We start from the raw sequence: 27,143 nt of genomic DNA, 5'->3' as shown, positions 1-27,143 counted from the left end.
ATCATGCTTTCCCAATGGGGCAGAGGGAAAGGTGAAGTGAGATAGCAGGGAAGATGCTTAACAGCAAGTACAGCTTTTAGGAAGCGCTTAGTTCTTCTGTTCCTCCTGGCCTGGGGAGTATCTAGAGAAGTCAGCCAGAACACTTATGACATGAGGTAGACTGACACTGAGGCCACAGGCTATTATTCCCCAAGCATCTATTCACCTGAATTCCCAGGAGAATCAAGTTCTGGGACTTTAGCAAGGCATCTTTTCTTCCTGGATTTCAGTTTTCCTATTGGTCAGTTATATTCGAGCCATGACTTACAATGCTGACCTTTTCAGGTTTTGTAATTTGCACGCTCTCATTCTGGGGCTCCGTGTTGGCATGTCTTTGTTCTGTTTGCCTTTCTGACCACCCTCCCTGGGTCTCCAGTTTCAGGTGAGGTATCACTTCTCTGAACCAGAGAAGAGGTGTTTCTTCTCTGGATTCAGGACTTTGTGCCCCTCCTTGGGGCTCATTTTGCATCTCTACAATTACACTTGGAGATTGTCATGCTGCATTGCCTCTGTTGATGTATTTACCTGTCAGAATGCAAGCTTCTTGAGTTTAGGAACTTGCTTTAGGATCTGTGAGCCTTCTTCTCTGATGCAATACCTACTTGTGTGACTCTGAGCAAGTTACTTAACCTCTTGTAGCTTCAATTTCCTCATCTGTTTCTGGTACATAGTAAGTGCTTGATGTATATAAATTAAATGTATATTATTAAAATGTCATTTTTGAGTGATTGAATGAGTAAATAAATATGAATAAGACATATTCCCTGATATTATGGAATTTGGTCTAGCAGGGCTTGTTTACACGCATGCTCAGTCATGTCCGATTCTTTGCAACCCCATGGGCCATAGCCCGCCAGGCTCCTCTGTCTGTGGAATTCTCCAGAAAAGAATACTGGAGTGGGTTGCATTTCCTTCTCCAGGGGATAATCCAGATCCAGAGATTGAGCCTGGCACTCTTGCATCTCCTGAGGCGGATTCTTTTACCACTGCGCCACTTGGTCTAACAGGGGGATGTGTATAAACAGTTCACAATGAAACAATGTGATATTAAAGGAGAAATCTATTTTAAAATGTCATAGCAATAGAATATAAAAATTAATTTAAAATTTGACCATTAAAGTAAGGGTGAAAAGTCAAGACATATGAAACTGATGTGTGTGCAGAAAAGGATTATGGGGAAGAATAGGTAGAAAGTATCATAATAACAAAGACTTGGGCTACAAGGAACTGTGAATGAGAGTTCTCCAATTTGCTCTGAGTTTCGTAGCTACCAAAACAGAAAATTAGGCCAGTTTTACGTTACAAATCTTTGATCCTGGCAGTAAGATTATGAAGGGATTTCTAACAAAGGCGCCATCAGCATGATGGGAAGGAGGGTTCTTTATCGGGTGAGACTGTCCCCATAGTGCAGGACATGGACTCCTTTGGCCTTTGCCTGATGAACGTCAGTTGTGTCCTTTAGTCACTGTGATGATAAAAAAAAATGTTTTCACACTTTTACAAATGCCCCTTAAAGGGCAGAGCTAACTCCAGAAAGAACCACTGAACCAAACCCATTCTGTTTTAATGAGAGAGGATGTAGAGATTCAGAGAGAACCTGGCTGTTCCAGGGTCTCACAGATTGGAAGTGTTAAAGTCAGGCACTGAACCCACATTTCTTCACTCTGCTTTGGTTTCTATCAATGCTCTGTTTTCCAGTGTTTTTTTTTTTTTTTTTAATTCCGTTGATTTTTTTTTTTATTTTAACCATATATTGAAGCCAATGCATCCTTTGCATTTGAAGACTGAACTTTTAATTTCCATCTGTAAACCATTATCTTATATGGGAAGACATTGGGTAAAAGTGACCAACTACCTCATGTGCTCTTGGAAGCACACAGAGTTCTGAGTGAGAAGTCAGAATGCCTGACTTCCTCCACTGAGACTACGCCAACATGGTTTCCTGAGATTTCCTAGGCCAGACAGTTTGACTCAGTGATTCCAAGAATTCAGACAGAAAAGCCCAGACTCGTCCTTCTTTGGCTGCATTTATCTGGAGATGCTGATGGAAGCAAACTGGGGAGTGGAGGAGGGTCGCAATGTGTGTGATGATTGTATTGTAGTACATACAGTATTGAGGAACTCCTTGCAGATGCTCCTTTAGGTACGGAGGGGCAAGATCTGACCTGGTTCCCTTTGTTAGCCTGGGATGGGCCAGGACCTACACACAGCTTGGAGGGGAGATTTCTGGATATAGGCAGATGTTTCTGCCTCTGTGGCTTTAGTCTGCATGATCTTTATCAAATGAAATTCCCCTCTCCTCTCGGAGTCTCATCCTGAGTGCACTGAACTCACATGGCTGCTGCTGCTACTGCTGCTAAGTTGCTTCAGTCGTGTCCGACTCTGTGCGACCCCATAGACGGCAGCCTGCCAGGCTCCGCCATCCCTGGGATTCTCCAGGCAAGAACACTGGAGTGGGTTGCCATTTCCTTCTCCAATGCATCAAAGTGAAAGGTGAAAGTGAAGTCGCTCAATCGTGTCTGACTCTTCGCAACCCCATGGACTGCAGCCTACCAGGCTCCTCTGTCCATGGGATTTTCCAAGCAAGAGTACTGGAGTGGGGTGCCATTGCCTTCTCCGGAACTCACATGGTTATGGGAGGGAAATTCATCAGAGGGTAACAAAAGTGTTTTTTGATGCAGCCGTGGTGACAGAGAACACTAGTGTTCAGCAAGAATCCAATTTCCATTCTTCTTCCTGGATACATAGCTGCACCTCATCCCAGCCCTCTTGTACTTAAAATGGAGCTGATGGAAGGTGGATAGAAGTGCTATATTCTTCTTTGCAGGGTACTCCACCCTCTCTTCCTTATTCTGTGCAGTTTTGGTGGTTACATGTTGGAGATGGCGGTACCCCAAAATGTGAGGAGTCTGGACCCTGAATTTGCAGAAAGAAGGCTATCCCTGAACACTTGACTACATTGTGAAGTGGGCAAGAAGTAACTTTTACATCTCAGTGGTTTAACAGTAAAACTAGACCTGTTCTAGAAAGAGTCGATAGCCTACCCTAATACAATTGTTAAAATGATCCAGCAGTCTATGGGAAAAATATATGAATGAATACTGCTTTTATCCTCTCCCAGCCTCCAATCCCTACCCAAATGTTCTCAGAAGAGATTCTGAAAAGAATACTCAGAGCTTATTGAGAATTATCATCTTTGTGCTTCTTTATCTAATATAATTTGATTTCAAAATCCATCACCCACCCACCCCCCCCCTCCAAATTGTAGCATCATTGCTATTTGAGAGGCAAGCAAACCTGTGGATGGATCCCATTTCTGGAACCTCTTCTGTGTGACCTTGGGAAGGTCATCTGACAGCTGAGGAAGCTGAATCTCAGAGAAGGAAAGGGGGACTAGTAGAATCCGTGTTATTAAATTGCCGTGAAGATTAAATGAGATAATGGATGTGAAGCACAGTGCTTGGCACATAGAAAGTGCCCCATAAATATCAGTCCCAACATTCCTCATTCTCCCTGAAGAGTGAGGAGCTTTATTTCCTATCAAAGGAATCACTGGGCGCAGGGAATAGCAGTTAATGAGTTGAGAGAGAGGTATGTAGGCATTTCCTGATCCCCTCACCCCAATTGCAGCTCTGTATAAAAACTCATTTTTTCAAGTGACTCTGGTCAGAAAGAAGGGTTTTTTGGACAGATAATGCTCTACTTCTTGGGGCTTCAGTTTCTCTTTAGTATGGCAGTGTTGGGCCGAATGACCTCCAGGAGCCCTTCAGCACTGCCAGTATGGAATTCCAGGTTAATGTGGGAAGATCGAGAGACTGTAGAGAGAAAAGCATCCAGGTTAGGGAATGAGCTGGAATGGAGGCTCAGCTGTATCATATAACATGTCCCAGAGGACACAAGCCATGCTCCAAGGCCATACAGGAAAGATTTACAGCCTTGGAGTCCATAAATAACCCCTGGATAGTGGAGTCTTTTAAATCTGCAATGACACTGGATGCCAAAATAGGGGAGAAAACTCATTCTTCTTAGAAACTCTAATGTTGATTGTAAACTTTTGCAGGTTTGAATTCAGGCTAGTTTTCTTTTCTTTTCCTGTTTTTTTTTTTTTCCTCTTTCTCCTCTTCTTCTCCTCCTTGACCTTCTGTTTCTCTCCAGGCTCCTTTCCCCATGCTTCTCCTACCCCAGTCCTGGTTTGCTACTGACAGCTACTTCCTCACTTTTCAAGAACTTTGCTTCTTTTGCTTCTCTTCTTGATGCATGTATTTTATTATCTAGCTTCCAAACCAACTTATTTAACTTATGTGTATATTTTTATATCTATTATTTAGCTACCTCTCCAGATACTACAGGGAAAGGGTCAGGTCATTCTTTGAATAAATAGTCTTGGTGATGTAATCATAGCACTGATAACAGACACTGGTTTATAAATTCAGGACAGTGTGTCAGGCACCATGATTTTAACTACTCTTACAGACAGTTGAGATTTTGCAGAAAGAGGTTATGGGTAGGGGGCAATTCTGGGATAAAGAAGTTGAGAACAAATAAGCTCTTTCCAACACTATCTATAGTTTTTAGGATAATTACGAATTCCAGGTTTTGGTTGACAAAATTATTAACTCTGACATTCCAATCAACCTTGAAATTGACTCCAATATGAAATTTCAGCCATTGAGTAGATGGTTTTGTTTGTTTGTATGTTTTTTTCTTGTTTATTAATATGCAATCTTGTGCTTTTTTTCTTTAAAGTAGAAAATTAAGAACACAATTTGGAATCAAATGGGGAGTGTTACCATAGCATTTTATTCCCAAAGTGGCCTTAATTAGGATTACAGGGATATTTATAGAGAAATAGAGTGGTTGCACCTATATCAGGCCTACTTCTTTCCCTTCTTTTTCTTAATATATATAGGTTGACGATTTTGACTAGAAACCACAACACCCCAAATTCTTAATACGGTATCCAGAACAATTTTATTGCTAAAACATGTTAAATGGTTTCATTTTCTCAGCCTCATTGCAACCTAAATATAACTATCAAGATTTATAGATGAGATTGCACTAGTTTTGGATTTCAAAGTGGTAGAACCAAGATTTGATTCTTGGTCTACCTGGTTTCAAAATTTCTTTCCACTCTTGTGCCCAGAAATCCCTTCTACTTAACTATTATTGGTTACCCAAAATTGACACTAATGTCTTTCTATTCTTGCAGAATACAAAAATTTAAAGGGGATAAAACTCTGAATAAAGGAAACATAATGTAAATTTCCATTTTTCATTGAGAAAGCATTTTCATTCACTTATTCCCAACAGTCATGTTTATTGTTGTATAATCAGAAATTCAGTTATTTTTTTCAATTTATTTTCTGAATCTCATACTCTAGACTGTAAGCTCCTGAAGGAAAGAGATCATCTCTGTCTAGTTTGCTATTTTCTATCCAGTGCTGAGTCCAATGTCTGACAGCTGGTGGGTGTTTACATCCTAAGTACTTCCTATCATGTAATTACTATTTAACTGATATTCAACTAGCACTTTCCATGTATAATCATAAAAGACCATAAGACCTCAGTCCATTGACTACAATTGAGGAAAGAGGATTAAAACCAGGAACAAACTGTTAATGAGAAAAGATACTGAGAGCAAAGATGCCTATGGATACTAGGCTCATCTGTCATAGGCCTCAGAACCTTCCTCATTGTGGTAGAAAATATGGCCATGGTATGTATTTTTTTTATTAGTATCATCTGTCACATGTAGCTTATTTCAAAGCCTTTTTTTTTCCTTTTGACATCTTTTTTTCTGAATCGTCTTGAGCCTAATTTCTGTAATCCATAAGAAAGGCAAAATAATGCTCATTGCTTTGTGGGTTGATGTGAGGTTTAAATTAACAATACCTATTCAATATGTGGGCTTCCCTCATGGCTCAGTGGTAAAGAATCCACCTGGCAATGCAGGAGACACAGGTTCCATCCCTAGGTTGGGAAGATCCCCTGCAGAAGGAAATGGCAACCCACTCCAGTGTTCTTGCCTGGGAAATCCCATGGACAGAGGAGCCTAGTGGGGTCCATGGGGTTGCAAAGAGTCAGAATTACTGTCTGCTCCAGTTAGAATCACCCAGCTACTCTGTCAATTGTGTTCAAGATCTAACTTCAGAGCTTGAAAGATTGCCTGACTCATTGTGTCGATAACAAATTAAAAATACAATAGAAGGAATTAATAGTAGGCTAACTGATACAAAAGATCAGATCAGAGAGCTGGAAGACAGAGAAGTGGAAATCACTGCCACCAAACTAAAGATAAATGAATGAAAAGAAATGAGGATAGTTTAAGAGACCTCTGGGACCATGTCAAATACACTAATTTTCATATTATAGGCATTCCAGAAGGAAAAGAGAGAGAGAGCCTGAGAAAATACTTGAAGAGATAATAACTGAAATATTCCCTAACCTGGGAAAAGAAAGTCACCCAAGTTCAGGAAGCACAGAGTCCCATATAAGATTAACCCAAAGAGGAGCACACCAAGACACATTATAATTAAAATGATAAAAATTAAAGATAAAGAGAAAATATTAAAAGTAGAAAGAACATACAAGGGAACTACAATAAGGAGAATAGCTGATTTTTCTGTAGAAACTCTGCAGGCCAGAAAGGAATGGTATGATATACTTGAAGTGATGAAAGACAAAAATATACAACCAAGAATATTCTAACTAGCAAGGTTCTCATTCAGAATTGATGGAGACCTCAAAAGCTTTATGTACAAGTGAAACTAAAAGAGTTCAGCACTACAAAACCAGCTTTACAACAAATGTTAAAGGGAATTCTCTAGCAAAAAAGAAAAGACAACTAGAAATAAGAATATCATGAAATGAAAATGCTCATGGGTAAAGGCAAACATACAGTAGAGGTCAGAAATGATCCATACCCAAAGCTAGGAGGGAGGTTAAATGACAAAAGTAGTAAAATTATCTATATACCCAATAAACAGTTAAAGACACAGAAAAGTTAGATGTAAAATATGATATCAAAAACAGTAATTGATAGGGGAGGAGAGTGCAAATGCAGTCTTTTTAAAAGACATTTGAAATTAAGACATTAGCAACTAAAAACAATCACATGTATAGATAGTGTGTGTGGATGTGCTAGATGCTCAGTCATGTCTAACTCTTTGCTATCCCATGGACCATAGCCAGGCTCCTCTGTCCATGGAATTCTCCAGGTAAGAATACTGGAGTGGGTAGCCATTCCCTTCTCCAGGGGATCTTCCTGACTCAGGGATCAAACTCAGGTCTCTTATATTGCAGGCAGACTCTTTATTGCCTGAGCCACCAGAGAAACCCATGTATATAGATAGATTGTTAATCAAAAATCTCATGGTAACCACAAATCAAGAATCTTTAGTATATATACATACAAAAAAAGTAAAAGGAATCCAAACATAATACTAAAGATACTGTAATAAGTTCACAAGACCAAAGACATTGAGTGGCTGAAAGTATATAAAAACAAGAGCTGTATATATGCTGCCTATTAGAGACCCATTCAGATCTAGAGATATATGTAGCCTAAAAGTGAGGGGATGGAAAAAGGTATTCCATGCAAATTGAAACCAAAAAAAAAATCAAGTAGCTCTACTTATATCAGACAAAATGAACTTTAAAATAAACATTGTTATAAGAGACAAAGGAGGACACCATGTAATGATTGAGATCAATCCAAGAAGAAGATAAAAAATTGTAAATATATATGTACCCAAATATGAACACCTAAATATGTAAGTCAAATATTAACATACATAAAAGAGAAATTGACAATAATACAATAAGAGTGGGGGGATTTAACACTCTGTGTTGATTGACAGATCATTCAGAGAGAAAATCAATAAGGAAACACTGGCCTTAAATGACACATTTGATCAGATGGACTTAACTGATGTAGAGAGAGCATTCCACCTGAAAGCAGCAGAATGCACATTCTTTTCAATTGCACATGGAACATTCTCCAGGATAGATGTGCTGGGCCTCAAAACAAGCCTAGATAAATTAAAACTGAAACCACATCAAACATTTTTTCTAACCACAGCCCTATATCTGCAAACATACACACTTACCAACAATGGAACACTATCCAGTTATGAAAAAGAATGAAATTTTGCCACATGCAGCAATGTGGATGAACTTAGAGGGCATTATGCTAAGTGAAATAAGTCCGAGAAAGACAAATACTGTATGATACCACTTATATGTGAAATCTAAAAAAATACAACAATGCACTGAATCTAACAAAAAAGAAGCAGACTCACAGATACAGAGAACAAACTGTAGTGGGGAATGGGGGAGAGACAATATAGGAGAGGTGGGCTGGGAGGTATAAATTATCGAGTGTCAGATAAGCTACAGGGATGCATTGCACATCACAGGGCATATAGCCAACATTTTATAATAACTATAAATGTAGTATAACCATTCAAAAGTGTATAAAATTTTTTAAAAATAAAAATTAAGTAGAATTTTAAATAGAAAAACAACATAGGATATGTAATATTCCCAGAGACTGAAAAAAGAAAGTGAAAGTGAAGTCGCTTAGTCATGTCCGACTCTTTGCGACCCCATGGACTGTAGTTTACCAGGCTCCTCAGTCCATGGAAATTTTCCAGGCAAGAGTACTGGAGTGGGTTGCTATTTCCTTCTGACTAACAGTCACCAAAAACTGTTGACATTCCAGGTGCTAAAATGGCAAGACATTACTAGAACCCAATGAAACAGAGATGAGAAAGAGGCTACTCTCCTCAACAAATGCGGCTGTTGTGGAGAGATGAAACCGCTGCCCAAACCATGGGGATGCAGGGAGGGAGTAGAAAGACTAAGAACTCACCCCTCTCTCGTTTCTGCCCTCCATGATCCTGCCAGCATTTACTGGCCAAACTCAACTGGAAAACAAGAATATTTCCTGTAACCTCCATAAAACACTATTTGATTCCCTGTAAACTTCATGAAACACCATTTATTTTTTTGTTTCCACACAATTAACATCTTAGTATTTAAATGAGTAAAATAGTATAAAAATATATCTAAATCTGCTTTAATTCATAAAAACCTACAGACCACTTACAATTGCTGTTTTTTCATTAAACTTGTAATGGCTGACATATCAAGCACCAAAACTGATCACAAACACTGGCGTGTATTAGATCACTGGGGAGAAACATTACTAGTGATGATTTAATTCTCAAACTTATCCTCACCAAAGGCTTATCTGATTTTTTTTCTGCATAGTTGTCAAGTTTCAAAAAAAATTCAGTATTTTATCACTGTTAATGAAAGAGATGGGAATACCAGACCACCTGATCTGCTTCTTGAGAAATTTGTATGCAGGTCAGGAAGCAACAGTTAGAACTGGACATGGAACAACAGACTGGTTCCAAATAGGAAAAGAAGTACGTCAAGGCTGTATATTATCACCCTGTTTATTTAACTTATATGCAGAGTACATCATGAGAAACGCTGGACTGGAAGAAACACAAACTGGAATCAAGATTGCCGGGAGAAATATCAAGAACCTCAGATATGCAGATGACACCACCCTTAAGGCAGAAAGTGAAGAGGAACTCAAAAGCCTCTTGATGAAAGTGAAAGTGGAGAGTGAAAAAGTTGGCTTAAAGCTCAACATTCAGAAAACAAAGATCATGGCATCCGGTCCCATCACTTCATGGGAAATAGATGGGGAAACAGTGGGAACAGTGTCAGACTTTATTTCTGGGGGCTCCAAAATCACTGCAGATGGTGACTGCAGCCATGAAATTAAAAGACGCTTACTCCTTGGAAGGAAAGTTATGACCAACCTAGATAGCATATTCAAAAGCAGAGACATTACTTTGCCAACAAAGGTCCGTCTAATCAAGGCTGTGGTTTCCCCTGTGGTCGTGTATGGATGTGAGAGTTGGACTGTGAAGAAAGCTGAGCGCCAAAGAATTGATGCTTTTGAACTGTGGTGTTGGAGAAGACTCTTGAGAGTCCTTTGGACTGCAAGGAGATCCCACCAGTCCATTCTGAAGGAGATCAGCCCTGGGATTTCTTTGGAAGGAAAGATGCTAAAGCTGAAACTCCAGTACTTTGGCCACCTCATGCGAAGAGTTGACTCATTGGAAAAGACTCTGATGCTGGGAGGGATTGGGGGCAGGAGGAGAAGGGGAAGACAGAGGATGAGATGGCTGGATGGCATCACTGACTCGATGGACGTGAGTCTGAGTGAACTCCGGGAGTTGGTGATGGACAGGGAGGCCTGGTGTGGTGCGATTCATGGGGTCGCAGAGAGTCGGACACGACTGAGTGACTGAACTGAACTGAACTGAACTGAATTAGTAAATATACAAATTAAAAGATGGGAAGATTTGGGAGAATGGCATTGAAACATGTAAAATATCATGTATGAAACGAGTTGCCAGTCCAGGTTCGATGCACGATACTGGATGCTTGGGGCTGGTGCACTGGGACGACCCAGAGGGATGGAATGGGGAGGGAGGAGGGAGGAGGGTTCAGGATGGGGAACACATGTATATCTGTGGCGGATTCATTTTGATATTTGGCAAACTAATACAATTATGTAAAGTTTAAAAATAAAATAAAATTAAAAAAAAAAGTAAAAACACTACCACAGAATAAAAAAAAAAAAAAAAAGACAGTGAGGACACACCCAAGAGCGGAATGGTGCTGCACGCGCAGTTCAAAGAGGAAAGGTCACAGTCTACTAGAGAAGGGAGAAAGAATTACCTGAAAGACTGAATGTGAATTTATGAAGCTTATTTCCAGTAAAATACACCAAATACGAGGAAAGAACAACAGTCATCCACAGAAATACCAAAATCCAGGTACTGATCAAACAGACTTATGTGGGTGCAGTATTTATATTGTTAGAGAATCCAGTGAGCTCACTTTTTGGTGTTTGAAGGTTGAAAAGCCAAGAAATGTTCATCATCACTTCCAAAAGCTTCTGACGGAATTAAAGAAATCCACTGATGCCTATGAGCTGAGTGTTGCCAACAGGCTCTATGGAAGAAAAGATTTTCCGTTTCTCCAGGAATACATGGATAATGTTCAGAAATACTACCTGGCCAGTGTGGAATCTGCCGATTTTATCAGCACTGCAGAGGAAAGTCGAAAGATGATTAATTCCTGGGTGGAGAGCCAAACCAATGAAAAAATCAAGGACCTATTTCCCAAAGACTCTCTCGACAGCTCTACTGCTCTGGTTCTGGTGAACGCTGTCTATTTCAAAGGGCAGTGGAACCAGAAATTTAAGGAAGAACATACTGCAGAGGAAAAATTTTGGCTGAACAAGGATACAAGCAAACCTGTGCAGATGATGAAACAAACCAGCAGTTTCCAGTTCGTGTCACTGGAGGATGTGCAAGCCAAGATGCTGGAAATCCCGTACAAAGGCGAAGAGCTAAGCATGATGGTGCTGCTGCCCAATGAAGTAGACGGTCTGCAGGAGCTTGAAGACCAGCTCACTGCTGAGAAGTTAATAGCATGGACGAGCCCACAGAATATGGGGAAGCGACAAGTGGATTTATACCTGCCTCGATTTAAAGTGGAAGAGAGCTACAACCTCGTGCCCACACTGCGAGCCCTGGGGATGCTGGATGCCTTCAATGACAGGGTCGCCAACTTCTCGGGCATGACCGGGAGATGTGATCTGGCGGTGTCGATGGTCGTCCACAAGTCCTTTGTGGAGGTGACCGAGGAGGGCACAGAGGCTGCGGCTGCTACCGGTGTGGGTATTAGTGTCACATCATTACCGTTTGGAGAGAGTTTCCGCTGCGATCACCCTTTCCTGTTCCTCATCAAGCACATCAAGACCAACAGCATCCTCTTCTGTGGCCGAGTCTCTTCCCCTTAGACGTCCTTGGCCAGCGGCCACACTCAGGGACATTCAGAGAGCTGTTCCCGGGGCTTGAATGCTAGTGTTAACAGGTTGCCTTGGATTCGTTTTCCTTTCCAATCTCGCAGTCACCACTGAGCATGTACTGGTGGACGTATGAATGCGACGTCTGTCTATCTCTCTCCTTCTACAAACATATGTAAACTGATTCTATCTCTCCGTGATAACTCCTCTTTGCACAAAATGTTCAATATATTTTAAAAGATTAGCTGATTCATGTCAATGTATGGCAAAACTCACCACAATATTGTAAACTAATTAGCCTCCACTTAAAATACATTAATAAAAAAAAGATTATTTCTATACTCTAAAAAACAAAACAAAAAAAAAAAGATTTCCCTGGTGGCTCAGTCAGTAAAGCGTCTGCCTACAACATGGGAGACCCAGATTTGATCCCAAATTAAAAAGAGAATGGAATGAATTTTCTATTTTAATACTTTAACATTGGTTGCAAAAATTCAGTATTTAAAAGGGTGTGGCAAACACAGAAAGGTTGAGAAGCCCTCATATACTATATGAACAATTGTATGAATTGTTACTGCATGTTTCTGTGGTCACCCTTCAGGCTCACCACTCTTTCAGAACTATTTTCTCCTCTGTTCTGCACTTCATCCCTGTGTGCTTGGAATTGAAGTTCTCTTTAACTGGCCTCGGAGAAGGCAATGGCACCCCACTCCAGTACTCTTGCCTGGAAAATCCCATGGACGGAGGAGCCTGGTGGGCTGCAGTCCATGGGGTCACTAAGAGTCGGACATGATTGAGCGACTTCACTTTCACTTTTCACTTTCATGCATTGGAGAAGGAAATGGCAGCCCACTCCAGTGTTCTTGCCTGGAGAATCCCAGGGACAGGGGAGCCTGGTGAGCTGCCGTCTATGGGGTGGCACAGAGTCGGACACGACTGAAGCGACTTAGCAGCAGCAGCAGCAGTTAACTGGCCTGGAGTCATATAATATCCTTACCTTTTGCACAGCAAATATTTTTATATTGTAGTACAAAATGTACTGAATGGGGAATTATCGTGACATACTGTTTATAGGTACATTGTTTTTAGACTACAGGACAGCATTTAAAATACACTGTCATTTTTGTAACAAAAAATATTAACACTAAGATGTCCCATTGTACACTTGAATACTTTCTAAATTGTCTATGATAAACTTGAGGGACTTCAGTGTTTTAAGAGCTCTCTTTTTTAAATTACCAAACTATAATTTACTATTATAAAAAATATATGTATATAAAATATATACTATTATATAATACAAACTATTATAATATAATAAAGAATGCAATTAAACTTTGGTGAATATTCACAAACATATATACCCAAGTAACCACCATCTCAATCAAGATATAAACCCCAGTCACACCTTAGGAGTTTCTCATGTCCCTTCTGAGTCAGTACACTCTATACATCATAAGTAGTCTGGTTTCTATCTGCTTTGATTGATTTTGTCTTTCTTAATTTATAAAAGTGGAATAATACAGTTTTTATTCATTTGCATTGATCCTCCTTCATTTGTATGCCAGTGAGATTGATGTCTGTTAAGCGTAGCAGTAGTTGTTTATTTTACTTTGCTTTAGAGCATTGCATTGTGTATATATTGGCATTTGGGATATTTCTAGCTTTTGGCTATTTTTAATAAAGTTGCTCTGAGCATCCTGGGATGAGGCTTTTGTTGCACAACTTAACAAAAGCTTTGTTAGTCACATGTCTAGGAGTTGAATTACTCGGCTGCAGACTGCATTTTTTAGTCTTCGTAGAGCTGTCCAATTTTTGCAGTTGTTGAGCCACTTTACACCCCTACCAACAGTGCATAAAAGTTCTGGTTGTTCCACATTCCTGGAAATGTTTGGTATTGTCAGGACTTCTTGTTTTTATTTTTCATTTTAGAAATTCTTGTGGATGTGCTGTGGCATCTCACTGCGGTTTTAATTTACATTTTGCTGATAGCTACTAATGTTGAGCTTGTGCTTATTGACTGGATATTCTCTTTCATGAAATGCCTCTTCAAGGCCTTTGACTGTTAAAAAAATTATCTGATCTAGTCTTACTGGTTTATGGAAGTTCTTCAAATGTTTGATTATGAATCCTTTGTTGGATATATGTAATGCAAATATCTTTCCAACTCTGTTGCCTTTCCATCGTCCCAATAGTTCCATTTAATAAACAGAAGCTTTAATATTAACAAAGTCAAGTATATGAATCTTTTCCTTTATGATTAGGGCAGTTTATATTCTACACAAGAAATATTTTCCTACCCCCAGGTCATGAAGATATGTTTTTAGAGGCTTTATTATTATTTTTTTGCTTGTCACATTTAGGCCTCTAATCCATTTGAAATTGAATTCAGTGTGTGTTAGAGTTCAAGGTTTATATTTCCCTGTTAATATCTAATTGACTTAGCACCAATTATTAAAAACATTATTCTTTTTCCACTGTACTGCAGGCATCTTTGATATAAACCCAATGACTGAATATGTGTGCATCTGTTTCTGGAATTTTGTTCCATTGGTTATTGTCTATTACTGCACCAATGCCATACTTGTTTTAATTAATGAAGATTTATAGTAAATCTTTTAATCTAGTAGTATAAGCACTCTGACTTTGTTCCCCCTTTCCAGACTATCTTTGTTCGGCGTGGTTCTTTGCATTTTCATATACATTTTAAATCAGCTTGTTCATTTTTCATATAGTAGGTGTTTGTGCTCTACTCCAAACTCCTCAGATTCCTTTTACGCTTTAGGTTTTCCCTCCTGTTCTAACTTCTCTTTGTTTTACTTCCTACAGCCTGAAGCCGTGCTTCTCTTTGAAGGACTCTCTAAAAGTTACTGGAGCCACTTTGCCCAAATGTACAGAGAGCTGGAAATGCTTAGAAGCCCTAGTCCTCCTGAGACCGACCTTAGCTATTGCTAACTGGTGCATGAGTATGAAAGCCTAGCTTATTTTCCTTGAAGGGGGATCTTTGGGGTGTAAGTTGCACTCCTGTACTTCCTTGGAGGATCAGGCTGAAATCAGACCTTACCTTGTTTTCCTCTTCTTCCCTGGACTACTTATTCATTTTTGAATCAGTTTCTTCTGGGAACATTTCTTTAATAAATCACTTGTCCACAAATCCTCATCTCAGGGTCTACTTCTGGGTGATCTAAACTGAGACATTTCAGAAAAAATTGCTAGGATTTTGACTGAGATTGCATTGAATGTATAAATCCAATTGGGTAGGACCAACAAAATTATATTGAGTCCTCCAATCCTTGAACACAGTATAGCCTTCAATTCAGGTAGGACTTTTCTGATTTTTCTCAGTAATGGTTATAGTTTTCCACATACAAGGTTTGCAAATAATTTGTTAGATAAATTCCTGTATATTTGACATTTCTTAAAGCCATTATAAATTATATTCTTAAATTTATTTTTTAAATTATATATTGACCTTGAGAATTTATTGGTCATACTAAATTCACTTGTTAATTCTAATAGTGTGTCCATAGATTCTTTTAGGTTTTCTACATATACCATTAATGTCATCTTTGTATAATGGTCTCATTTATTCTTTTCTCAGTTTTGTGCTTTTCCTCCACTCTTCACTTTGCACTTGCTAAGATTTCCAGTACAATACTGAATTCAAATTTTGGTAGTGCAAACAGCAAATTTCACTCCACTGGAGACCAAGGGTATGTGATTACTACAGATCAAACTTGCAGCTGAGAAGTATTGCAGGAATAATATATAATCTCAGTTAAAACAAACAACTTTTATGCATTAACAAAATTTTTATATCAAACCTAGAAAACATCTATTGTCACTTGAGAACCACTGACTTAGTATATTTAACAATTAGTGTATTTACCATTATATTTACCAATCAATGTCACTTTCAGAGACTAAGGATGAAGCTTTTCAGTTGTTCAAATTTTATAACACTAAATTCAACACTCAACATTCTTGTCTGCTAATCTATCTTACTTTTTTTCATAATATTCCCAAGTGAACTACACAAACAATAATAGGTCAAGGAACAAATAATTCTAGTTAATAATTGCCTAAGTGTTACATTTTCTAATGTAGGAGTTTTTTTTACAAGGAGTCCTTACTTGTACAGAATCCTGCTCAGATGAACTCATCTGAGTGACCAGCAAGTTCACTCTCACACCACTTACCACACCTGTGTTTGGTTTCACATTTCAGTGACTTCCCCAGGGGCTGTTAGATCATGGATCATGCAAGTCTTATTTGTTCATTTTCTCTCCTATATAGATCCTTGTATTTACCTAGTGTAGATTTACCATTTATTGACTCCGAACTGGTATAAGAGAGTTCAGATCAGATCAGATCAGATCAGTCGCTCAGTCGTGTCCGACTCTTTGAGACCCCATGAATTGCAGCACACCAGGCCTCCCTGTCCATCACCAACTCCCAGAGTTCACTGAGACTCACGTCCATCGAGTCAGTGATGCCATCCAGCCATCTCATCTTCTGTCGACCCCTTCTCCTCCTGCCCCCAATCCCTCCCAGCATCAGAGTCTTTTCCAATGAGTCAATTCTTCGTATGAGGTGGCCAAAGTACTGGAGTTTCAGCTTTAGCATCATTCCTTCCGAAGAAATCCCAGGGCTGATCTCCTTCAGAATGGACTGGTTGGATCTCCTTGCAGTCCAAGGGACTCTCAAGAGTCTTCTCCAACACCACAGTTCAAAAGCATCAATTCTTTGGCGCTCAGCTTTCTTCACAGTCCAACTCTGACATCCATACATGACCACAGGAAAAACCACAGCCTTGACTAGACGGACCTTTGTTGGCAAAGTAATGTCTCTGCTTTTGAATATGCTATCTAGGTTGGTCATAACTTTCCTTCCAAGGAGTAAGCGTCTTTTAATTTCATGGCTGCAGTCACCATCTGTAGTGATTTTGGAACCCCCCCAAAATAAAGTCTGACACTGTTTACACTGTTTCCCCATCTATTTCCCATGAAGTGATGGGACCGGATGCCATGATCTTTGTTTTCTGAATGTTGAGCTTTAAGCCAACTTTTTCATTCTCCACTTTCACTTTCATCAAGAGGCTTTTGAGTTCCTCTTCACTTTCTGCCATAAGGGTGGTGTCATCTGCATATCTGAGGTTATTGATATTTCTCCCGGCAATATTGATTCCAGCTTCTGCTTCTTCCAGCCCAGCGTTTCTCATGATGTACTCTGCATATAAGTTAAATAAACAGAGTGACAATATACAGCCTTGACGGACTCCTTTTCCTATTTGGAACCAGTCTGTTGTTCCATGTCCAGTTCTAACTGTTGCTTCCTGACCTGCATACAAATTTCTCAAGAGGCAGATCAGGTGGTCTGGTATTCCCATCTCTTGAAGAATTTTCCACAATTTATTGTGATCCACACAGTCAAAGGCTTTGGCATAGTCAATAAAGCAGAAATAGATGTTTTTCTGGAACTCTCTTGCTTTTTCCATGATCCAGCGGATGTTGGCAATTTGATCTCTGGTTCCTCTGCCTTTTCTAAAACCAGCTTGAACATCAGGAAGTTCACGGTTCACGTATTGCTGAAGCCTGGCTTGGAGAATTTTGAGCATTACTTTACTAGTGTGTGAGATGAGTGCAATTGTGAGGTAGTTTGAGCATTCTTTGGCATTGCCTTTCTTTGGGATTGGAATGAAAAGTGACCTTTTCCAGTCCTGCGGCCACTCCTGAGTTTTCCAAATTTGCTGGCATCTTGAGTGCAGCACTTTCACAGCATCATCTTTCAGGATTTGAAATAGCTCAACTGGAATTCCATCACCTCCACTAGCTTTGTTTGTAGTGATGCTTTCTAAGGTCAACTTGACTTCACATTCCAGGATGTCTGGCTCTAGGTCAGTGATCACACCATCATGATTATCTGGGTTGTGAAGATCTTTTTTGTACAGTTCTTCTGTGTATTCTTGCCATCTCTTCTTAATATCTTCTGCTTCTGTTAGGTCCATACCATTTCTGTCCTTTATCGAGCCCATCTTTGCATGAAATATTCCCTTGGTATCTCTAATTTTCTTGAAGAGATCTCTAGTCTTTTCCATTCTGTTGTTTCCCTCTATTTCTTTGCATTGATCACTGAAGAAGGCTTTCTTATTTCTTCTTGCTATTCTTTGGAACTCTGCATTCAGATGTTTATATCTTTCCTTTTCTCCTTTGCTTTTCCCTTCTCTTCTTTCACAGCTATTTTTAAGGCCTCCCCAGACAGCCATTTTGCTTTTTTGCATTTCTTTTCCATGGGGATGGTCTTGATCCCTGTCTCCTGCACAATGTCATGAACCTCATTCCGTAGTTCATCAGGTACTCTATCTATCAGATCTAGGCCCTTAAATCTATTCTCACTTCCACTGTATAATCATAAGGGATTTGATTTAGGTCATACCTGAATAGTCTAGTGGTTTTCCCTACTTTCTTCAATTTAAGTCTGAATTTGGCAATAAGGAGTTCATGATCTAAGCCACAGTCAGCTCCTGGTCTTGTTTTTGCTGACTGTATAGAGCTTCTCCATTTGGCTTTAAAGAATATAATCAATCTGATTTCAGTGTTGAAATAAGAGAGTTAGAGATCTAAAATATTACTCCATCTATGTAACACATAGCCCCAGCTCACTCATTCATTGTTCAATCCATCAGTAACTATTTCTGTGAAGACATACTATCTGTCAGGACCTGTTATAGCTGTTTTCCATCCAACATTTCATTTTCTCTCAACATCCCTGCAGAGTATAGATTGTTATTGATATTATTCCTATTTGATAGATAAGTAACCTGGGATAAGGGTGTGGCAGAACATATCCAAATTCAAATCTGTTTGAATCCAAAACTGATGTTTTGCAAAAAGCTAATTCAGGCTAAAAGAAAGACTATGGTGGATAGGAGCCTTGGTGGGTACTTGATATTGATTTAGAAGATCTCAGTGGCTGGAATACAGCACCAGGAAGGGGCTTTTATGGATGACTTTAGAAGACAAGATTGATAAGTGTCAGATAAATGCTCCAGATTTCAGGGGAAAAAATTGGAAAGAAATTTCTGGTGAGAATCTGTCTCGTAGAACTGTCAGCTTTAGGGCCATGAGCTAGTCAAGTTATTATTCTGGGACAAACCCAGTGCTAAGGTATGAATACCACTGCTTACCAAGATGCCCAACCTGCTTTTAGGAGTGCATAGTCTTGAGGTAGAAATAGCACACTGTTCCCCAATTACTCATTTATTTTTATTTTTAACTGAAGTATAGCCTATTTACAATGTAGTATCAGCCTCGGTTTACTGCTTCGGAGGGTGGTCCAAGTTTCTACAGAGGCACAGAGGTAGGAGCATCTGTCAACTCCTCTGCAGTGTTTTTCTTGAGAAATCTGGATGTAGTGAGAGAAGAGTCTTATAGAAAAAATAGGAGACTTCTGGGTGGAAAAGAGGAGAAGGGCGTTCTAGGCACAGGCAATTGTGAAAAAACCTAGGCACCTGAAGTGCTGCAGAGTGCGTCTGAGCAAAATGCTAGTAGGTTAGTTGGGTGAAAGGTTAGCATGAAAGTGCTTATGCAGTGACCTGGACAAGCAGACATCAGATCTTGAAGTGTCTCGGCAGACCTCCCAAGGAGCTAAGACTTTTTCCTGTGATGCACAGAGTGGAGTTCTAAGCCGAGACTTGCCCATACCTGCCGGCCGTCTCCTCCACACCTCCCAGTGTCTCTGGGCTAGTCCTGCTTCTGGCCCCAGGGTGGAAAATGTGTCAGTTAATGATGAAAGCCATTCTTCTCTTCAGGCCAGTAAGGGCTTCCTGGGCACACTTTGCAGAAAGAAGTCCTAACTGTTGCTGTCAGCAGTTCCTGAGCCTCTCTCAGTCACAGAAGCCTCATCTCAGGTGGTTTTCCCGTCTCTGGGGTGTGCCTGCCTCAGCATCACTCAGAGAACAACATCACTGGCCTGGTGCTCTGCTGTGGTAGATCATGGAGGCCTGCAACCCGTCAGAGATAAGGGAATTAGATGTGTCAGGCAGAGGGGGGCAGGGCCTTAGGGCTGGGACAGTTTCCATCTCATTTTTTGGATCCCAGCAGTGTTTGCGGAAAAATTAATTTTTATTTGCAAAGGAGTGAGAAAGGAACTCCCTGCGCCCCGTCATCCGCCTCTCCTCCAACCTCACCTCGCCTCGCCCCAGGTCATTCATGTATTTATCTTTGTTTATGACTTTGAACATATGTTATAGGCAGGTTTATTTTTCAGCTATGGTACCAGTGAAGTTATACTAATCTGTTGCAAATCCTCTTCTGGCTAACTTTCCCAAGCCTTTAGCAAGAGTATGTATCTGCAGAAGGAAAGGGAAGGGGAAGAAGGTCCAGATGTTTGGGGCACACACTGAGGGGCACGTGAAGACTCGAATGTGATTTGCATGGATGGGCATTTCAATCCTCCAGTTCATGGATATTTAATTGGGTAAATCTCTTTAGCAGGGAACCTCAGGGGTTAGGAAAAATTCCTGTCCTTCCCCACCCCCAACTAATCCCCCTTCCCCTCTAATGAGTGACTGTGATACTTGTCCTTCATATATAAACTCTGCCCCCAGACCCATTTTACCCTCCTCTGACCTCCCGTTGACCCACAGAGGTTGACATTTATAGATCACATGACCAAGCTCTCCTGACCTGTGGCTTTCAGTTAGTTTTGGCCAATGAGAGGCACTGACATGAGATCAGGGTGGAAGGGGAGGGAGGCTGGGTACTTTAATCCTACCCTCATTTCCCGCCACCTGGCCATGTCTATGGAAGCTGTGATCCTCACTAAGACTGCAGCCCCTGCTGGGTCAGCTGTCTTCCCTGGCCCATGATTCTCTGAGCTCTTGTAATATCATCCCCTCCCAAGGTCCCTCAGGTTTGGGGCTGGCAGTGCCTTCCCGTCATGGTCGTGCCTGGTTCCCTGATCCCTGACCACATCTCTCAAAAAGGCCTTTTCCTAAGCTCTGTTGGGTTAAATCCATCTGACTGTGCCTCTTGTGTCCTGCCAGACCTAGAGTGCAAAAGTGGCCAAGCCTATTCATTTTATTTCCCCAGGATCTTTCTTTTCTTCCCCCTACGAATAAGTCACTCTATTTCTCAGTTGGATTTGCGTGACAGCCTCCTTCCTTCCTGCCTCCAGTCTGGCCAGCTCCTTCCCATCCTTATGTTACAGTCAGACTGTTCCTTAAACTGCAAATGCCAGCACATTACTTTCCAACTTAAAATCTTTTTATGACTTTTCCCTTCTCTTCAGATCAAAGCCAAACTCTGCCTGCTTACGAAGTCCTCCATGGCGTGGCTGCAGCCAGCCTCACCTTCCACATGCTGCCCTGTCTCACAGACTCTATGTTCCAGCTGTGAGGGAGCACTGGCCTCCTTCCATGACTGTCCAGCATGCTTCCACTGTCCCAAGAAAATGGCTGTATAAGTAATATTTATTGGACATGAACTATGTACCGGGCACCAGGATTTTTTTTTTTAATAACGAATGTTGTTGTTTAGTCACTAAGTCATGTCTGACTCTTTTGCAACCCTAAGGATTGTGGCCTGCCAGGCTCCTTTGTTCATGGGATTTCCTAGGCAAGAATACTAGACTGGGTTGTTATTTCTTTATCCAGGGGATTTTCCCCACCCAGAGATCAAACCCACATCTCCTGCATTGGCAGGCAGATTCCTTACCACTGAGCCACCAGGGAAGCCCTTTTAATGGGTAATTCTATTTAATTCTCATGACAACTCTATGTGGCATATAATATTATCATCTTCATTTTATATATGGGGGACCTGAGGGACCAATCTGTGAGGGAACTTGCCATTGACACTCAGCTGGGAAGTGGTGGAGGCAACCTGACTCCAGAGGGTATAGTGTTGTTAACCGGGCCATGAGTCCCAGCCCACAGGTCGTCTCCACTCCTGATGCCCTTCAGCTGAAGAAGGCATCCCTTCCTCTGGATTTCTGTAGAATTCTGTCCCTCAACTCAATCTAATATACTGAAGTTGGCAATGTCCTGCATGTGGATGGGACCATGGGCTGGGAAAAGGATCCTTAAAGGAAGGGCATCTGCTTCCTGTTAGGGCAGGCACTGTGCCAGGGCCTGGGCATGCTGTGTGTGGTCAATAATTGGGGAATGGGTGGGTAAATGAATACATTTGGAAGTATGGCCATTTAGTTCAAGACTACATCTGTGTATATCAGAAGAGGGAGGGTTGGTTCCAAGGACCTGGGAGATCTTTTATCTCTTTACTTCATTACTGGTTTATTATAAAAGGATATAACTCAGAAACAGCCAAATGGAAGAAATGCACAGGGCAAGGTATGTTAAAGGTGCTCTAAGTTCTGTACTCTCTGAGTGTGGTACTCTCTTCAAACCTCCACATGTTTATCAACCTGGAAGTTCTCTGAACCTCTCTGAGGTTTTACAGAGACTGTATTATACAGGCACAAATGATTAAATCATTGGCCATTGGAGACTAATTCAACCTCCAGCCCTTCTCCCCTCTCTCCAGAGGTCAAGGAGGTAGGACTGAAAGTTCTAACTGTCTAATTCTGCAGCTGGCTCTCCTGACAACAAGTTCCTACCCTTAGGTGGTTGTTGTGTGTTTAGTTGCTCAGTCGTGTCCGACTCTTTGCGACCCTGTGGACTGTAGCCTACCAGGCTCCTCTGTCCATGGGATTCTCCAGGCAAGAATACTGGAATGGGTTGCCATTTCCTTCTCCAATCCTTAGGTTGGGTCCCCTTATTAACATAACAAAAGTTACCTTTCTAGTTCCCATCACTTCAGTTCAGTTCAGTCGCTTCTGACTCTTTGCGACCTCATGGACTGCAGTACGCCAGGCTTCCCTCTCCCTCACCAGCTCCCTGAAGCTTGCTCAAACTCGTGTCCATCAAGCTGGTGATTCCATCCAACTATCTCATCCTCTGTTGTCCCCTTCTCTTCCTGCTTTCAATCTTTCCCAGCATCAGGGTCTTTTCCATGAGTCAGTTCTTCACATCAGGTGGCCAAAATATTGGAGTTTCAGCTTCAGCCTCAGTCCTTCAAATGAATATTCAGGACTGATCCCATCAGTTAAGAAATTCCAAGATTTTTAGGAGCTATGTGCCAGGAATAATGGACAAAGACCCAATATATTTAATATATTTCTTATACTAAATCACCGTATCACAATAATAAAAATGCATCAATAATCAAAATGATTGAGAACATGTATAACTAGATATTGAGCAGGAGTACCCTTTTCTTTGAACAGGGAAAATAGGCAGGAAGCCCAATTGTGGAGAGCTCACCTATTTTTATTCTTGGTTTTCCGTTGCCTTCCTTCTACAAGTATATTAGAAATCTATTGGAGAGGGAAAACTATGAAGTGTTGCTTTTTAGAAATGACTATGAAAGCTTTTATCACTGCTATACCCTTAAGAGCCTAAGTTCTATGCTTTTTGAAATTTTAGGGAGAGTGAGCCTATACAGAAAAATTTGAACCACATCTTCCAAGTGCCCTTGTTAGTAAATCTACTTAGAATCAAGCTTAAAAATCACCACCAGCAAATCATTTTCATAGCCTATATGGCAACTGAACTTTCTTCTATTTTATTTTTCAGCACTGCTTTATTATAAGACATAGGTTGCAAAAAGTAGTAAACTATTTGTATTGTAAGCTGAACAGAATGAGAATTGTAGAGTAGATTTGCAGCAGTCTCTTCTGAGCATAGCAAGAAAAATAGACATTTCAACTGTGCCTTTAGATTCCCAATCAGGTTCCCAAATAGCCCCAGTTCCTTCACCTTAAAACCTAAATAAAGAAACAAACAATCGGCCAACCAGAGGTGTAGAACTGGTATTGAATTTAAAGGCTCAAGAGGCAGTTTTCTCTGTCAGTTAACCTGGGGTATCCTCTAATGCACATTAATGAATTCTCTATGTACAGTAGGGAAGGTCCCCTGGAGGAGGAAATGGCAATCCACTCCAGTATTTTTGCCTAGAGAATCCCTGGTGGGCTACAGTCCATGGGGTCGCAAAAAAATCAGACACAACTGAGTGACTAATACACAGAAAAAATAATTTTGTTTTTCTCTAATTTTTGTCTTTTAACATGGATATCAGTATCAGTTCAGTCACTCAGTCATGTCCGACTCTCTGCGACCCCGTGAACTGCAGCATGCCAGGCTTCCCTGTCCATCACCAACTCCTGGAGTTTACCCAAACTCATGTCCATTGAGTCGGTGATGCCATCCAACCATCTCATCCTCTGTCATCCCCTTTTCCTCCTGACTTCAATCTTTCTCAGCATCAGGGTTACACATGGCTGCTGCTGCTAAGTCATATCAGTCGTGTCCGACTCTGTGGGACCCCATAGACGGCAGCCCACCAGGCTCCCCCGTTCCTGGGATTCTCCAGGCAAGAACACTGGAGTGGTTTGCCATTTCCTTCTCCAGTGCGTGAAAGTGAAGTCGTTCAGCTGTGTCTGACTCTTAGCGACCCATGGATTGCAGCCTACCAGGCTCCTCCGTCCATGAGATTTCCCTGGCAAGAGTACTTGGAGTGGGTTGCCATTGCCTTCTCCATTACACATGGCTGCTGCTGCTGCTGCTAAGTCGCTTCAGTCGTGTCCGACTCTGTGCGACCTCATAGACGGCAGCCCACCAGGCTCCCCCGTCTTGGGATTCTCCAGGCAAGAACACTGGAGTGGATTTCCATTTCCTTCTCCAATGCATGAAAGTGAAAAGTGAAAGTGAAGTCGCTCAATCATGTCCGACTCTTAGCGACCGCATGGACTGCAGCCTATTAGGCTCCTCCATCCATGGGATTTTCCAGGCAAGAGTACTGGAGTGGGGTGCCGTTGCCTTATTCTCCCCCAAACGCCCTCCCATGCAGACTGCCACATAACTTTGAGCAGAGTTCCCTGAGGTGTACAGTAGGTAATGTCATTTGTAGCAACATTGGGTGGACCTAGAAACTGTCATACTGAGTGAATTCAGTCAGAGAAGCAGAAACATTGTAAGACATCCCTTAGGTGTGGAATCTAAAAATCATAATACAAATTAACTTATTTACAGAACAGAAACAGACTCACAGACTTAGAGAAAATGAGCTTATGGTTGCCGGAGGGGAAGGATGGGGGGGAAGGGATAGTTAGGGAGCTTGGGATGGACATGTACATACTGCTATATTTAAAATGGATAGCCAACCAGGACCTGAGAGATTTTGTTTGAATGTTGAAATTCATTGAAATTTACTGAGAACCTGTCCCAGGCTAAGTCTTGTTTTAGGCACAGGATAAAAGCAATAAAGATAACGATGTCTCTCTTGCACAGAGATAATGTTCAAGTTACTAATTACTACATTAACAAACATTGAATTCAAAGATGAATATGGGGATGGAAGTAAATCACTGCCTGAGATGATAGTCTATAAAGAGCAATAAAGCAGTTTGATAAAAAGTAGAGTCAGGAAGATGCCCTGGAGGAGGAAATGGCAACCCATTCCAATATTCTTGCCTGGAAAGTCCCAAGGACAAAGAAGCCTGACAGGCTACAGTCCACAGGGTTGCAAAGAGTAGGAGAGGACTGAGCATGTGTGTGCACACACACACACACAGGAGGAAGAACAGCCCTTGTGGAGGTGATGTTTGAGCAGAGGTTCATGGGAGACAAGAGAGGGCGTCCTGTAGGGGAGTAAAGATTCAGGCAGAGTCTTGAACACGAGGAACAAGCTTTGCATGTTTGGGCGAGAGCAGGACCTGCAGTGAGGTCAGGGCACTGGTGCCTGGAGGGAGAGGCTGGCGAGGTCAGGTGCTGGAGGGCGTTGGAGACGGGAGGAAATTGCACTCTACTGCGAGCATGAGGCGAGGACATTGTCGTTTTTGATCCGGATGATGGCGTGATCTGATTTTCATAACAGAATATACATTTCTGTCTACTTTGTGCAAAGTACATTATTTCAACTCTCAGGATCTCTAAACCTCCCACTATGCTTAGAGCACCTACCCTCAGTTAGTAGTAGTAATGCATGCTGAGTTTCTTCAGTCGTGCCAGACTCTTTGTGATCCCATAGACTATAGCCCGCCAGGCTCCTCTGTCCATGGGATTCTCCAGGCAAGAATACTCAAGTGGGTTGCCATTCCCTTCTCCAGGGGATCTTCTCGACCCAGGGATTGAAACGGCATCTCTTATGTCTCCTGCATGGGCCCGTGGGTTCTTTACTACTTGCACCACCTGGGAAGTAGTAGTAAACATAATAACAAAAACAATGACCATACATGCCTAAAGCAGATACTAGTAATTCCAACTATGTGTTTTATTTTTATATTACTATAATGTACTAATCTTCTAGTTATTGAACATGTCCTATGCGACTGAGGAATATTTTTTATATATTGAATATTTAACTTCTAGGGATGTTATGAGAATCAAACAAGATGATGATTTTTTTTCCCCCACCTGGAAAAGGAAGGTAATGAGTGCCGGAGATGCTGAATGATCTTTCTAAGATCATGTATCTGGCAAGTGGAACCAGGATTCAAACGTCAGTCTGTCTGCCCATATCTCTATGTTTGTTCCATTCTGCTCCATCTCTTCCTGTGGTGCAAAGACCAGCCTCAAGTTCCACCGTTTTGTTTACCATCATGTGGCGGCATCAGAGCAGAGGCGCTGCTAACATTAGTGTGAAGCGAGTAGTTTGCTTAATTCTCTCAACAATGCTGAATGAGGGACCTTGCTATAATTATGTCTATGAGCATCCTCGATTGACAAGTATGGACAGTGAGGCTTAGAGAGGTGAGGTGGCCTGCAAGAATCACAGATGCAGCCTTGGAAGCCAGTTCTGTCTGACTCCAGAGCCCAGGTTCCCTTCTCTATACTAGTGTTTTTCAACCAAGTGTTCGACGGTGATGGAAATGTTGAGCCACTGAGCAGTTTAAATGTGGCCATTCAACAGAGGAACTGAATTTTTAACTCTGGTGGCTCAGAGGTTAAAGCGTCTGCCTGCAATGCAGGAGACCTGGGTTCAATCCCTGGGTCAGGAAGATCCCGTGGAGAAGAAAATGGCAACCCACTCCAGTATTCTTGCCTGGAGAATCCCATGGACGGAGGAGCCTGGTGGCCTACAGTCCATGGGGTCGCAAAGAGTCAGACACGACTGAGCAACTTAACTTAATTTTAATTAGCTTA

At 41.3% G+C, this 27,143-nt stretch overlaps 1 protein-coding gene across 1 annotated transcript; it reads left to right on the top strand.

The window, feature by feature from the left end:
* The first annotated feature begins 2,921 nt into the window (after window positions 1-2,921).
* Window positions 2,922-12,122, top strand: LOC129656473 (serpin B3-like). The gene is made up of 2 exons (XM_055587112.1): window positions 2,922-2,927; window positions 10,985-12,122. The coding sequence occupies exons 1-2, from the start codon at window positions 2,922-2,924 to the stop codon at window positions 11,933-11,935; spliced, it is 957 nt and encodes a 318-aa protein (XP_055443087.1). The 3' UTR covers window positions 11,936-12,122.
* The last annotated feature ends 15,021 nt before the right edge of the window (window positions 12,123-27,143 follow it).

This window comes from Bubalus kerabau, chromosome 6 (assembly GCF_029407905.1).
Source record: "Bubalus kerabau isolate K-KA32 ecotype Philippines breed swamp buffalo chromosome 6, PCC_UOA_SB_1v2, whole genome shotgun sequence".
NCBI classification, from domain to species: domain Eukaryota; kingdom Metazoa; phylum Chordata; class Mammalia; order Artiodactyla; family Bovidae; genus Bubalus; species Bubalus kerabau.
Note: the sequence above shows the minus strand (reverse complement) of the source record. Positions and strands in the feature narration are given on the sequence as shown.